We start from the raw sequence: 16585 nt of genomic DNA, 5'->3' as shown, positions 1-16585 counted from the left end.
ACCCTGGGCATCTACATCTCCCTAGGTATTTCTGCTAGTAAGGTGACCCAGGACATTATTGTTTTTTTATGTTCCATAGCCATTTGACCCTATCAATGTAAAAGACACTCAAGTCACTATGTAACGGTTTAAAAAGAAAACAGCACATGGAGGTTTTTTTAAAAGGTTTTTATTTCTGATGCTTTTTAACAGAGAATACAATTCCCTTAGTCCTAGTAAGCATCTAAAAATGGTCAGTAGGCCAGTTTCCAATTATCATAGTTAAGACAAAAAAAATAATCAAATTTACATTATTCTGACACTAGTGAAAACAGTTTAAATGGCCATACTGCCTTCCCTTCAATAATTATTCCCATTATAAACCTTCCTCCTTTAAAAGCTTAGAGAAAAAAGTTTATGATTCAATAATTACTTGTAGTAGGAAACGATGAAAAACTGTTGCTTATTGCTTTCTGATTTACAGTTAAGTGCAACTAAATGAAAAACCATTTGATTAAATGTCCAAATTCATACATATAGCTGTTTATGTATAAGTATTTCAAGACTGGTCTCCTGGTCAAGTGGAAATACGTAAATAAATGCTGTTCAATAATTTTGTTCAATACTGAAGAACAACAATTTTATTCCTTTCTGAAAATGCCCAATCCAGGGTCAAACAAGGGCGATATTTGTTTCTGGGTATATAATTATGTTTTTATGAGTGACACACAAATAATCTCCTCCTCCTCCCACCATGCGTTGTGTAAGATCAAGAAAACCCATTAGCAAACCATGCTAATATTGTATCAGGAATCTATAAAAACTAAAATTACAGAAGTCAGTCCACGCAAGCGGGCTTCAGTCACTTTGTCAAATATTGTCTAACAAACTAAATAACTGTGAAAAGTATCACCACAAAACTGAAGTTTATTCATCTTTAATAGAATCACAAGTAAACTAGCATCAATGCAACGAAGTTTCCTAAATCTAATCTTTCTACCACAACGTTGCCAGTCATTCTATGCATTTTATAGTATAGATGGGGGTGAGCAAACTACGGCCCGTGGTATTGCCACCCCTGTGGCACCATGGGCCCCGCGCTGCTCCCAGAAGCGGCCAGCACCATGTCTCTGTGGCTGCCAGGGGAGGGAGGACAGAGGGCTCCATGTGCTGCCCTCACCTGTGGGAACCATCCCCTGCAGCTCCCATTGGCTGGGAACGGGGAACTGCAGCCAATGGGAGCTTCGGGGGGAGGTACCCACAGGCAAGGGCAGCTCTGCCCCTCCCTCCCCCAGGGGCCACGGTGCTGGCCACTTCCGGAAGTGGTGCAGGGCCAGGGCAGGCAGGCACGGCGCCTGCCTACCCTAGCCCCGGTGCGTGCCACTGCCACCCTGGAGCTGCACCAGGTAAGGGGTGCTGCACCCCGAACCCCTCTGCACCCTGCACCCCAACCCCCTGCCCTGAGCCCCCGCCACACCCTGCGTGCACGCCAACCCCCACCACACCCCAATTCCCTGCCCTCAGCCCCTTGCTACACCCCACACCCCTCCTGCAGCCCAACGCCCTGTCACACCCCACACCCCTCCTGCACCCCAACCCCCTGCCCTGAGCCCCCTCCCGCAATCCTCCCGGAACCCCTGCCCTGAGCCCATTCCCGCACCCCCACCCCTTTCACTGAGCCCCCTCGTACTCCCCGTGCCCCTCTTCCACCCCAACCCCTTGCCCTGAGCCCCTTTCTGCACACCGTACCCCTCTCACACCCCACACTCCCTCCCGCACCCCAATGCCCTGCCCCAGCCCTACATTCATGGCCCTGCATGCAATTTCCCCACCCAGATGTGGCCCTCGGGCCAAAAAGTTTGCCCACCCCTGGTATAGATACATCACCACTAACGTACTAAAATGTATTTGTGCCAAGGAAAATATGAAGTTTTTCCTATGTGCAATGTGGAAGAGTTAATATTGCAGCAGAAATCTTCCAAGTGATGCCTACTTGCAATCTAGTTCCTTTAAAAAAAAAAGAGTTAAGTAATTTAACTTTTGACATTTCTAGCAAGCGCTGGGCATTTTTTTAATTACATAAGGCCTAATCACTTCAGTTGGGATAGGAGAAGGTGTGGTTTTTTTGGTTTTGTTTTTTTAATATTTACCTAATACAAAAATCCACCTTTTGGGTTACACAAACCAAGGTTGAGCATTCCAGAAGGAATTTAAGAAAGTTAAGCGCACCTGAAAAGCGGGATCTCAGAACAGACGTGGAAATCCAGCCATACTGGTTGCTACCAGGAACCACTACAATATTAACTGAAATAGAGTGCATTCCAAATAAATTTTACTTTAATCAAGTACTAGTGCCAAGGCAAAAAATAATATTTGACTCATATATAGGAGACATGTTTCAGCTTAAACTTTTTTCTGCCAAAAAATGCAGATCTGGTTGACCAAAACATTTCGTGAATTCATGTCAATGTCAGCAAATAGTTTCATCTTTTGACATTTCTGAATTAATTTTTTTTTCCGGACTGAATGCCCTGATCACTGGGCTACAGGTTACTTTGATGCGGTTCTTTCTCAAATTTCATCTGTTGAAACTGTTATGCTTTGGCTAAGTAGGTAAATATTCATTGGTCCAGAGGGAAAGAGAATCACTCTATAGCCCAATGATTAGGGAGGTGGGATACCCAAGTTTTAGTCCTTGCTCCAATTAGTTTTCAATTATTTATACAAAGTAGCACATTTCCTCCACATATCTCAAAACATCTTACACATAAGGATTAGTATAATCTCTGTGGTACAAATGTGGAAACTGAGGCACAGGTGAAGTGACTTGCTCAATGACACCCCATAGGGCAGTGAAAAAGCCAGGAAAAGACTTGTCTCTCCTAACCCCCAGTCCTGTGCCACTGGAGAACATTAGCTACAATGGAAACATATTTTTAAAAGTGAACTTGTATGCAGAAAAATGCAAACAATGCATGTATAGCACAGAGCATATTAGTCACTGAGACAGCATAGGCACGTTACAGACAGAAGATTAGATCTGCGCCTCCCAAAGAGATGAATCGTAAAAGTCAGTGTACAGGAAAGTGAATGCAATCAAATTTGAATGCAATCAAAAGCAAAGTGGCTGGGCAGTGACGCTGAGCAGGAGTCCTTTTAGTTCCACAATTTTTAGATTTTCTTTTAAATGTTTTCTGTAGGGTGGGAGTGGGTGTAATGCTATTTTGAAGTAGTGACAAAGACAAGAAGATACAAAGACTTTAGGATAAGTATCATTAGGATGAAAGAAAACCTGACAGACCAGTAAATTCAGTTTCCTAACCATGCTTTAGTTTTAGTTTACAAGAGGAATTTATGTCCTGTTGAATTTTGACTCATCCAGTCTGCAGACATGTTACATTGCAAGTTCACATCCTGAAAAACTAAGCAGATGTATCCCAAAAAACAATCATTTAGCTTTTGCTAAATTGGCCCAAGAGTCTGCAATGCAGGGCTGTGTAACCTGATTATCGCTAAAAAATTGTGGCCATACTGGATTTGGGCTTTGCTAACTAAAGTTAAAGACAACAATCTGGGTTCCCAAATAACCATGACCACACAGGGGAGAGAGAAGAGGAGTACTGAGACACATCTACTCAATTCATCCTTCAAAACTTACCCAAATTCTCAGTGGAAAAAGAGGAAAATGGTTTCAAGATTCATAAGGACCACTGTGATAATCTAGTCTGACCTCCTGTATAACACAGGCCATAGAACTTCCTCCAAATAATTAATTTTGAACTTGGGTGTATATATATATATATTTAAAAAAAAACAAACACCACAGTCCTGATTTATGAAAACCACGATATTCCGCCCTATTGAAAATACATCTCTCCCTACTGCTCCTTTGATCACAAGCCGCATCAAGTATCTCATGTTTTGTGAGCGGCACTGCTGGCAGAAAAAATAAAATCCAGATCTTGTAAAGAGGAGATGCAGCCACTAGTCAACCTCATAATATATAAAATGATTAAACATATATACTTATGTGCGTGCAGTGCCCGACGTAACTGGGACCTCACTTCTGGGCACTACCGTAACATAAGCAATAACTCCAATGCATAACAACAGTAGCAGCAGTGGAGGTTGTAGTGTATATAGGACATAGGAGTTTATCACCAGAATCTCTAACATGACAGTACAGCAGTTAAAAACAGAGTCCTACATATATTACCACCTTCACCATTGCTAACCGTGGTGGCGAATAACTACTACAAAATTTGCTAGCACAGAAGAAGACGGTGTGCTCACCATCTGACAAAAATTGAGAGAGAGCTATCATTTCAAACCAGCCTTTGGACAAGGACAGAACAGCCATTACTACATTCTCGGGACTGGCAACAGAATCTTTAGGGCTACTAATGAAATCCATTCTGACCAGCAAGTCTGTAGTTTGGCAAGATAGACCACCACTGAATTGTTGTCCATTAGTTCCCATACCCTGAAAGCCTCTTCAATTTGAAGTTTCTTGAGTGCTCTCCAGACTGATAGGAGCTCCAGCTTGTTTATGCTTGAAGAGATTTGACAGTTTCCAACAGCCACTTAAACTCTGATGTACCACAGAAGCCCCCCAGCCTGTTTTTGAAGCATCTGTTTCTAAAATTTCTGGCACTGGTAGTGCCAAAAAAAACTGAGGCCTTGTTAACATCACACTGGCTCTCCACCACAGTAGATCTTGCCAAATGCTTTCTGACAAAGCTACCAGATAACTTTGTGGACTTTCTTGCCTCTAACACACCCCTCTAAAGCCCTCTAATGTTTTGTGACCATGGGAAGAGTTTAAGGGAATCCACCAACCCCATTAACTGCGTTTAGAGGAATGACAGCATCACTACTTCTGGGTAAAACAAGAATGTTTTCTTCTTAATCAAAGAATGTGTGGGGGTCAAGTTTTCTGAGTCCAGTTTAAAACCCAATAGTTTTAAACCGGACAGTTGATATAAGCTGTGCAGTAAAGGGAGTGGGTGTAAAATCAACAGCAAAGTCCTTCGCAAATAAGCAGTTATCTTCATATGCAACTTTGCCACCTCTTCTGAACAGGCCTTAATCCAAATGGTTTTCCAGTTAAAATTAACATTTTTAACCTTGAACTTCCTAATGGTACAACTGGCCTCTAAGCATGATAAGCCACCATGGAGTAATATATAAACCAAATGTTTTATTCGCTCAATGCTCCTTTCTAATGAAACAGAACTTTTTGAAGTTTGGATGCAAAAGAGACATACAGGAGTGACACACAGTTTTAGGCATTTACACTGAAACAGGCACTGACCCTGAAGTTTTTATCCATTCCCAAAGATGACTGCAAAGCAGACCCTGTCTGCTTATCTTTTTTTGTTTTTAACTGGGAGCAGTACTGCTAGTACCTTGAAGTGACTAAGCAGCCTTTTTAGCCCTATCATTACACCTTGGAGCTTTGAATAATTAGAAAGTTTTGGCTTTTGACTGATATGGGGAACCTGAAAAGCAGAAAAAGATGGTTTTTAGAGGAATGAGTGTGAGGTAGCCATAATTTACAAAAACCTCCTCTATAGGGATTTTGGTAAGATTATCTACCCTAGACATTTACAAGATTCTGGCAATCTGACTGCTATTAACCAATAGGTTTCTCCTGTCATCAAAACACCATGGTGTTCTTGGTGACAAAACCTAACCACCCCATACAAATTCAGTGTAACTTTACCCCATTTTACATTCATGGTTTCTATTTCTACAATGTCCAACAATTTAAAAGGTCTTATTGAGTCAGCCACTGTCACCGCACCAGCCCGTATCAAAATTCCCATCCTGGGTGTCAATCACCAGGATTGGTGATTGACATTATTTTTCCAGGCAAAATTTTAAAAAGCCTCTTAGATTGGGTATCAGGACAGTCAGGATTCCAACTATTCTTGTGCTCAAGGTGTTCCAGCTATGCTTTACTAAGCCAGAGATGGTAAGTGATCTTTGGCGTGGGAATCCAGATGAGCTGGGGAACCTCAAGGGCTGATGTCAGAGAATTGCCATGGATACTAGAAACCCAATGACAATTTTTTTTAAAACTTCATTAACTGACAAAGGTCAGGGAAGAAGGATGGTCTTCTAAATAAGGCACTGGACAGGGACTCTGGAGATCCGTGTTCAAATCCTGGATCTATGATATTTCCTGTGTATAGCCTTGGACAAGTCACCATATCACTCTGTACCTCAGGTCCCCCTCTTTAAATGGAAACATCACTTCCTTTCCATCACCCTTTGTCTTGTCTATTTATACTATAAGCTTTCAGGGTCAAGGGCTGTTTCTTATAATGTGTGTGTACAGCATTTAGTACAAAAGAACAGCTGAGGCACCTAGACACTATCAGAATATAAATAAATCAACAACCACAACATTAAGTCAGGGTCATTTGGAGTTTGGATGATGGAAGCATAGACATCCAAGAACTTTAACCACCTTGCTATGAATATGGGGGTGGCACAATTCCTCTCTGGTATCACTTGAGTACATCACTCAAGGATAGACAGAACACCCTGAAGGAGGTGGTTTAGGATGATTTCAAGCTGTGAGAGTGTTTGTGCTACTTTGTATAGTTGAGATTTAGGTAAGAACGAATAAGTGCTTATTTACAATACATTATTTTGCATGTTTTTTCCACATATACAAATATGTCTTCTATTAAAGAAGGCATACTACTTTTTAAATGCAATTGTTTTTCCTTTATGTTTGGCTCACCAAAATAAGCTTAACCTATCTCTCATAATTAGTAGTTTTTATAAGGAATCATTAACTGAGCAGTGACTGAGCTTATCACGTACCCACTTCTAGACAATATGCTGCTCTCTTACTCCTAATATACAAAGGGAATTTGAGAGAAAACCCTCTGCCCTATACAATTTATACAAAGTAGGGATTTAGCAGCAGTTGACACAAATTAATTTTACCTAGGGAACTCAACACTTGTTATGGTTGGTTTTGGCAAGAATGAGCAGGCCAGGACAGTAACTTCTCACTGGATTCATTATTCTCTCCTGACCCGCCAAGATATAAAGTTTTCCCTCTTACAATAACTGTCCTGTCCAATCCATTCAGCTCACCTCTTTGCTCTCATATACAAGAGCTCTGGGGTATGAAACATCTCTGCTTCCCTTCCCCCCTTCATTCACCAGAGCCAAAGGAAAATATTCCTTACTGGGAAGTAGTAACCATTTCCAGTAGGTTGCCCTGGACTGTGGCAGTTTGCTGTGTACTTTAAAGTTCTTTTTGGGATGTTTGGTTATTACCCACCCTAGTAATTCTCCCTGAAATACCTTTTCCTCTTCTCATCCTATCTTCATCCTGTGCTACCAAAGGAAGTTTTTCCTCAAGGGAATTAAAAATTCTAGGGACCTGAAGTTATAATAATCAACTGAGTCCCACCTCCAACCCCAATATTTTTTCTTCACATCCCTTTCCCCTGCAGACTCCGGGGAACAGAAATCTATTGGCACCAATGAAGTCTCAACAAATTTTCTAAGCTTCTCCAAAGATTCAGTTCTAAACTACCAATATGCATTCAAGTCAGAGGTCAATTGATAGCTTTCAAATTCCCAAGATGGTCTCTTGGGTAGAGAATTCACATACAGTTACATTGTAGCCTATTAACATAAGGTCTTCTTTCATGCATCATTGTACAGTCAAGTTTAAAATAAATAAATAAAACATACTACAGAAACAAAGAACTCTTCACATTACAGAGTCAACTTTTGTTGGTTTGTTTTCCTGTGTGTGACAAAAGTGGCATGTGCATAGACAAATTCCAAATAGTTAAAACAAAAAGAATAATATTTCCTCTTAACTTATCTTCTCTATAAACTAGTTCTGTGCCTTGCATTTCCCCTTTCTGGTTGAATTAGCAGCATCCCTTAAAAAGGAAGAGATATATTAGCAGAACTGAAATTTATATTCTGCACTCATTCTACACAAAAAGGAGTAATTAAATTAGGGAATATTTAAATCCAGAGGAAAAAAAATCAAAACGTAATTATTTTTTGCCACCTGTTCCCTGAACATATAACAGGAATTTTATAAATAGTCTGAAGGCACAACTCTGTGGCTCTGCTTTGAACTCCTATATGACACCACTGGCTATTTTCTTAAAAACCCAGATCAGAATAACTATGTAATGTTAAGGAACAGGCAAATGTTCTTGTTTTTTAGAAGGCAATTATTAAATTCTTATGGGAATACTTCCCATTTTAGCTACATAACATTAAAAAGATTTGCTTGCCAAAGATTACAAAAGTGGCAAAAAGATTTTATCTCCTAGAGTTGACTTATACATACTGTAGATTGCAGTTTCAACCAAACCAGTATCTGTCCTGTAGAAAATAAATGGTTAGAAATGTACAATATTACTAAAGCTCAAACAACTAAGCAGCTTTTGGGGAAATTCAAAACAGGAATGAGATTCAGAATAGGAATAAGGGGAAAAAAATCCGTTCTTTGTATAGTTTTGTTATTCTAAGAGTGAAAATATTTTGTTTAGAAAAATACATAAGAAAGTAATTTGACATTTAAATTTATCATTGATTGAAAGCTTGAATTTTTTTTCAATGTACTTAAACCACAGACAAACCTTCTGCATGCTGCAGCACAAGAAATACAGACTCCTCAGAGATGATGTACTTGTGCAGACACACCATGTTGGGCACACAGCGGGGAATGATGGTCTTTCTGTTCCTGCTGTACTCACTACTTTTCCTTAGACCCTGACAGAGAACAAAAAGGTCAGTTGTACCCTCAGTTGCCTTTGGAGCCTGCTGTGCTCTGTGTTTATCAACCAAACTAATCTATCCGAGTTACTCTGGGCTTCAGAGAAACCACTCATCTGCTGCTCTATGCCCCTCAGTCCCCCGAGGCTCTGCTGATGGCATCTGGCGCATTTCCAGAGAACAGAAGATGGCACAAAGCTGCCATTAAAATCAATTACATGGGTCAATGTTTTTATTAGAATCTCTCTCAAACTAAGTCATCAGGATGACACACAGTTATTTCCCTATGACCTTTTAAAAAAAAATTTTTTTTTTAAGCAAAAGACATTGTTTAAATCAGTCTACGTTCTAGAGACAAAAGAATACCCTGGATTCACATGTTATCCTTATGTTTCCACCATACTTAAAAAAACAGGAAAACATTCAGTTCCTGAAGAGGTAATAATTTCGGCACACAGATGAAGTTATTGGAATGGAGGGGGCGGGAAGTAAGCATGACCTACTATTATATTGATCAACAAGATGTAAGGAGTAAAATGGAAAAATATACAGTTCATCTAGTCTGCCTACAGATGCAATGAGGATGCTTACCTAGGATCCAATATCTGAACTATATAATGTTTACGGATGGCCACTTGTGAATTATAAATGGAATGATTTTCTGCAGAGTATGTGTTTGGATTTCTAAACCAAGATAAATGGAATTAGAACAGTTTGCATTGTGTGTACACAGTGTACCTGAAGCTGAAGTGTAAATAAAGTTTCAACAATTAACTACAGCATAGTCTTTGGGCCTCAGTTCTGCAGCCATTACTCATGTCAGTAGCCTAATTCAAATCAATGTGATTCCTTGTGTGAATAAGGGCTGCATCAAGCCCTCAAAGTAAACCAATTCCCAGCCCCATGGATTCACTGGGTTCTCAAAAGAATTTTTACCTGATCTACATGAATCACAGGAGGCAAACCTTAAGGATTTAATTCCCATGTAGGGAAGTCCTTATTATTAATGTAATAATTTAGTAGCCTTAAATGGACCTTGTAGTAACCTATAGTTTTAAGAACATAGGAATTGCCATACTGGATTAGAGCAGTGGTCCACCTCATCAAATATTCTGTCTCTCACAGTGGCCAGAACCAGATGCCTCAGGGGAACAAGCAACAAACCCTGTAGCGAACAGTTTGGAATAGCTTGTGTACAGGAGAAATTTCTTCCTAACTTATGCCCTGAAACATGAGGGTTTATATCCCCTATACTCTAACATACTGGCCTCAATGATCACACCACTATCATGATCAGTGGTAATGCTATGCGTACAAGAACTACAGAGAAAAAAGGAAAGGAAAGGGGATGGAAGAAAGTGAAAATATATTTCAAATACATTTAAAAGACAGAAATGTTAATGTGCCAATAAAATTCACAGAGATGGCAACCATAAAAAACAGGAAATATTTTCTTTGTGTGGAGTAAATTAGCAAGCAAAGTTGTTTAGGAAACTAGAATAAAGATTTTACTTACTTTCAATATAAAAGTCTGCTGTGTTCTAGTATCCATTACAAGTAAAACCTAAACAAAAACACAAAGTAAAGAAAAATTATTTTAAGTTTCTCATTAGTATAAAGCTACTTAACAGTAGGCAACTCAAAAATCGCCTGTTGAACATTTCTATAGATCAATAGCTGCATGTTATTAAAAAACAGTGCACAATAAATACAAAAAATTCTGATAACATATTAGTAAGACCTTTACTGATTTTTTTTTTAAAGATAGAAATTGGTGTTTTATGAGTGAGGATATAATTCAGCAGAACTCAAGTTAGGGTAACTGCATAAAAAGCAGTATTACCTCAGTTTAGTCCAACACTCCCTTCTCCCAGTAAGACTTGTTTTCACACCACCAGGTTTCTTATACCCAATTTTTGTTCCTTCCCCAGAGGCTCCCTGTTTTCTTGAGGGGGTGGGGGTTGTTTTTTAAGGTGACGCTGATAGACAGAGAGCTAGTCTACATTTACCTCCCGGGTCGACGCGGTGAGTTCGACTTCTCGGAGTTCGAACTATCGCGTCTAATCTAGACGCGATAGTTCGAACTCCCCGCGCGCTCCGGTCGACTCCAGTACTCCACCACTGCAAACGGCGGTGGCGGAGTCGACCTTGGAGTCGCGGACTTCGATCCCGCGGCGTCTGGATGGGTGAGTAGTTCGAACTAGGGTACTTCAAGTTCAGCTACGCTATTCACATAGCTGAACTTGCGTGCCCTAGTTCGACCCCCGCCCTTAGTGTAGACCTGCCCTTATAGACTTTAAGGTCAGAAGGGACCATTCTGTTCATCCAGTCCGACCTCCTGCACAATGCAGGCCACAGAATCTCACCCACCGACTCCTGTAACAAACCCCTAACCTATGTCTGAGTTATTGAAGTCCTCAAATTGTGGTTTGAAGACCTCAAGCTGCAGAGAATCCTCCAGCAAGTGACCCGTGCCCCATGCTGCAAGGAAGGCGAAAAACCTCCAGGGCCTCTGCCAATCTGCCCTGGAGGAAAATTCCTTCCTGACCCCAAATATGGTGATCAGCTAAACCCTGAGCATGTGGGCAAGACTTACCAGCCAGCACCCAGGAAAGAATTCTCTGTAGTAACTCAGATCCCACCCCATCTAACATCCCATCACAGACCATTGGGCATATTTACCTGCTAATAATCAAACATCAATTGCCAAATTAATTATCAAAATTAGGCTATCCCATCATACTGTTCCCTCCATAAACTTATCAAGCTTAGTCTTGAAGCCAGATATGTCTTTTGCCCCCGCTACTCCCCTTGGAAGGCTGTTCCAGAACTTCACTCCTCTAATGGTTAGAAACCTTCGTCTAATTTCAAGTCTAAACTTCCTAATGTCCAGTTTATATTCACTTGTTCGTGTCCACATTGGTACTAAGCTTAAATAATTCCTCTCCCTCCCTGATATTTATCCCTCTGATATGTTTATAACGAGCAATCATATCCCCCTTCAGCCTTCTTTTGGTTAGGCTAAACAAGCCAAGCTCTTTGAGTTTCCTTTCATAAGACAGGTTTTCCATTCCTCGGATCATCCTAGTAGCCCTTCTCTGTACCTGTTCCAGTTTGAATTCATCCTTCTTAAACATGGGAGAACTGCACACAGTATTCCAGATGAGGTCTCACCAGTGCCTTGTATAACGGTACTAACACCTCCTTATCTTTGCTGGAAATACCTTGCCTGATGCATCCTAAAACCGCATTAGCTTTTTTAACGGCCATATCACATTGGTGGCTCATAGTCATCCTGTGATCAACCAATACTCCGAGGTCCTTCTCCTCCTCTGTTACTTCCAACTGATGTGTCCCCAATTTATAACCAAACTTCTTGTTATTAATCCCTAAATGCATGACCTTGCACTTTTCACTATTACATTTCATCCTATTACTATTACTCCAGTTTACAAGGTCATCCAGATCTTCCTGTATGATATCCCAGTCCTTCTCTGTGTTAGCAATACCTCCCAGCTTTGTGTCATGTGCCAAGGTCAGTAATAAAAAGATTAAATAAGATTGGTCCCAAAACCGATACCTGAGGAACTCCACTAGTAACCTCCTTCCAGCCTGACAGTTCACCTTTCACTACGGCCCGTTGTAGTCTCCCCTTTAACCAGTTCCTTATTCACCTTTCAATTTTCATATTGATCCCCATCTTTTCCAATTTAACTAATAATTCCCCATGTGGAACCGTCTCAAATGCCTTACTGAAATCGAGGTAAATTAGATCCACTGCATTTCCTTTGTCTAAAAAATCTGTTCCCTTCTCAAAGAAGGAGATCAGGTTGATTTGGCACGTTCTACGTTTTGTAAAACCATGTTGTATTTTGTCCCAATTACCGTTGACCTCCATGTTCTTAACTATTTCTCCTTCAAATTTTTTTCCAAGACCTTGCATACTACAGATGTCAAAACTAACAGGCCTATAGTTACCTGGATCACCTTTTTTCCCTTTCTTAAAAATAGGAACTATGTTAATAATTCTCCAGTCGTACGGTACAACCCCTGAGTTTACTGATTCATTAAAAATTCTTGCTAATGGGCTTGCAATTTCATGTACCAGTTCCTTTAATATTCTTGGATGAAGATTATCTGGGCCCTCCGATTTCGTCCCATTAAGCTGTTTGAGTTTGGCTTCTACCTCGGATGTGGTAATATCTTCCGCCATATCCTCATTCCCATTTGTCATCCTACCATTATCCCTGAGCTCCTCATTAGCCTCATTAAAGACTGAGGCAAAGTATTTGTTTAGATATTGGGCCATGCCTAGATTATCCTTAACCTCCACTCCATCCTCAGTGTTTAGCGGTCCCACTTCTTTCTTTGTTTTCTTCTTATTTACATGGCTATAGACCTTTTACTATTGGTTTTAATTCCCTTTGCAAGGTCCAACTCTACATGGCTTTTGGCCTTTCTCACTTTATCCCTCAATAAAGGTAGCTTTCCTTACTAATCTCTCCCATCTTCCACTCCTTTTAGGCTTTCTGCTTTTTCTTAATCACCTCTCTGAGATGCTTGCTCATCCAGCTTGGTCTACAACTCCTGCCTATGATTTTTTTCCCCTTTCTTGGGATGCAGGCTTCTGATAGTTTCTGGAACTTTGACTTGAAGTAATTCCAGGCCTCCTCCACCTTTAGATCCACAAGTTCTTCAGTCCAATCCACTTCCCTAATGAATTTCCTTCATTCTTTAAAGTTAGCCCTTTTGAAATCAAAAACCCTACTCCCAGATCTATTTTTGTTTATCCTTCCATCTAGTTTGAACTGAATTAGCTCATGATCACTCAAACCAAGGTTGTCTCCTACAACCATTTCTTCTATGAGGTCCTCACTACTCACCAAAACCAAATCTAAAATGGCATCTTCTCTTGTTGGTTCTTCAACTACTTGGTGAAGAAATCCATCAGCTATCATATCCAGAAAAATCTGAGCCCTATTATTATTACTAGCACTTGTTCTCCAGTCTATACTGGGAAGTTAAAGTCTCCCATGATCACACAATTCCCATTAGTGTTTACTTCATTAAAAACATTAAAGAGGTCTCTATCCATATCCAAATCAGATCCCAGCAGTCTGTAGCACACCCCAAGCACTATATCAGGGGAGGCTCTATTAGCTTTCTTTCGCAATGTGATTTTTCTTATCCATTCCATCACTTATTTCTTTACAGTCTACCTCATCATTGATATACAATGCTACTCCACCACCTTTGCCTTTATTTCTGTCTTTCCTAAACAGCACATAGCCTTCAATACCTGTACTCCAGTCATGACTACTATTCTACCATGTTTCTGTTATCCCTATAATATCCAGTTTCACTTCCTGCACCAGTAGCTCTAGTTCCTCCATTTTGTTACCTAGGCTTCTCCCATTAGTGTACAAACATCTTAATTTTTGCCATTTGGCTTCACTGACATTCTTTACCCGGTTAGGCACAGACATTCTACCCCCAGTATCACCTATTAGACTGGTATCTACACTACCCTTCCTCCTTATTTCCATTCTCCGACCCACAGCTGTACTTTTCTTACTTTGTTTTCTTCCCTCTCAATGTTAAATTCCGGCGTGGAGATTACCTGGACATCTCCCAATCATCTCTCCCAAATTCCTAGTTTAAAGCTCTCTTAATCAGTTGTGCCAGCCTACATCCTAGAAGTCTATTTCCCTCCTTACTCAGGTGAAGTCCATCCCGAGAGAACAGTCCTCTGTCCATGACTGCTTCCCAGTGGCCATACATCCCAAAGCCCTCCTTATAGCACCACTGCCTGAGCCACCTGTTGATCACCATAATCTTGTCACACCTTTGTTGCCCTTCTCTAGGAACAGGCAGAATCCCACTGAAGACCACCTGAGCCTCAATTTCCTTAAGCGTCTTCCCCAGTCTGGCATAGTCTCCCTTGATACGTTCCAGCGAGAATCTAGCCATATTATTCATTCTCACATGAAGGATAATCAGCGGATTCTTTCCCACTCCCATTAGGATCCTTTTCAGCCTCAGGTCTACATCCCGTATCTTAGCACCCGGCAGACAGCACACCCTTCTGGTCTCTGGATCAGAACTAGTTACAAGCCTGTCTATTCTTCTCACTAAGGAGTCCCCAATCACGTAGACCTGCCTTTTCCTGGTGACAAGTGTGATTCTCTGGTCTATCCCCTGTTCCCTCTGGCTGCAAGTCCTCTCAATTTCTATTGTCTCTTGCAATCCTCTGCAATCCATCCTGTATCTTTCTGGGGCTCATAATTGGTGTTGTCTCCATTGACACTTCCCCTCTTCCTATAGGACTAGCTGCTCTTCTCTTCTTCCTTGCCCTCTCACCTTCAGCGACCACCTGCTGTGCCCCTTCATTTTCCAACTCTGCAAACCTGTTCCTGAGCTCTATTTCTCCTTCACTGGCCCATCTTTTCCTCTGCCTGGTTCTCTTAGTCAGGTACTTCCACCGTCCACTTTCCTCACCCAGCAGTCTCCCCTCAGAATTCTTTGGTCCTGCTTACATCTGCAAGACTGAGCTTATCCCTTCAGCCTCCTCATGTCTTTGCTCCATCATCTGCTTGAAACCCCTTCTAAACTCGACCAGAGTTTCCACCTGCATCTCCAGTCCTCGGATCTTTTCTTCCATCAGCTCTATCAGGCAGCACTTCATGCAGATGAAACTCTTTTCAGGTACCCCCTCCAGGATCATGTACATGCCACAGCTTCCACATCCAGTCATCCTCATTGTGTCTTTCACTGCTGCCTCTGTATTGGTCATAGCCTTCCCACCTAAAACCTGTTAGTCCAGGAAACACAAACCAAAGCAAACCACCACCACCTACAGCACAACAAACCCGCAACAGGCACTAGAACACCAGCAGAACACCACCCACTCCCTTCACTAGCCTGTCAATTCCTCTGCCTGGGTCTCTTAGTCTCCCCCGCAAACTCCCCCTGTAAACTCCCCTGTTTACAGCTCTGTTTGCTGGCTCCTGTGCCCCTCCCAGGAAGTCAAACTGAAGACTGTGTGTCGGAAGAAAAACCAATTTGTGCATTCTCACGATAACATGGCTTGCTCTAGCTCTTACTGGTTGTGGCAACACCTACAAATTTTTAATGCCTTAATCAGTTCTACTATCACTGCTGTTGAATTCCTCCACAACCTTATAATTTTGGTGCATCTATAACTGGCAACACAAATTGCTGCAGGGAAATCCAGCTGTCAGGACTGCAATATTATAGTAAGATGGAAAGAGAATATTTATTTAGGAAAAGAGAATGGATTCATTGCAGAAAGGGGAAAAGATATAGCTGTAAAAGACAGTCTTCATTACAGTGTACTGGCCTTGCTGCAGACACATCATAGACAACTTCATTTATAACTTAGTGACACCACCATTTTGTTACTTTTGCAGCAGAAGGAATCTAATTAGTTAATTTAGTATTGACACTTGTTTGAAAGACAGTCCTCAGACATTCCAATTATAGGGAACTGTAGTTCTCCAAATCTCTTTGTAAACCCTCACACTCTTGAGCGTGTTACCCTTGAATTCCAAGAGTATAGATGCTCAGGCATATCTGAAGAATTCCAGTTCAGCACAATAACCTAAAATGGTACATGTACAAGACCAATACTCCAAGATCAAACATGTAGAGTGTCCAGTCTGAATCAAATATTCACTCTTGAAATTTCTCCACACTGTATTTACATTGGAAGCATAACTATCACATTTTTAAAAAGAAAAACTACATTAAAACATTATTTAGGCAGCAAAGTGAAGCGTTAAAAAAAAAAAAAGACAGGAAATGCCAGATTTAC

General features: G+C 40.9%; 1 protein-coding gene across 9 annotated transcripts in view; it reads right to left on the bottom strand.

Moving 5' to 3' along the window:
• RPS6KC1 (ribosomal protein S6 kinase C1) overlaps positions 1-16585 on the bottom strand; it is a 122523-nt gene that overhangs the window by 28286 nt on the left and 77652 nt on the right. For all 9 annotated transcript variants that reach the window (XM_039530574.1, XM_039530577.1, XM_039530580.1 and 6 more), the window contains 2 exons: positions 10268-10315; positions 8616-8748 (listed from right to left, as the gene is read on the bottom strand). In XM_039530574.1, coding sequence (XP_039386508.1) covers positions 8616-8748; positions 10268-10315 — 181 coding nt within the window. The remainder of the gene's footprint in view (positions 1-8615; positions 8749-10267; positions 10316-16585) is intronic.

This window comes from Mauremys reevesii, linkage group 3, assembly GCF_016161935.1.
Source record: "Mauremys reevesii isolate NIE-2019 linkage group 3, ASM1616193v1, whole genome shotgun sequence".
Taxonomy (NCBI): domain Eukaryota; kingdom Metazoa; phylum Chordata; order Testudines; family Geoemydidae; genus Mauremys; species Mauremys reevesii.
The sequence above is the reverse complement of the archived record's forward strand: the minus strand, read 5'-3'. Positions and strand labels throughout refer to the sequence as shown.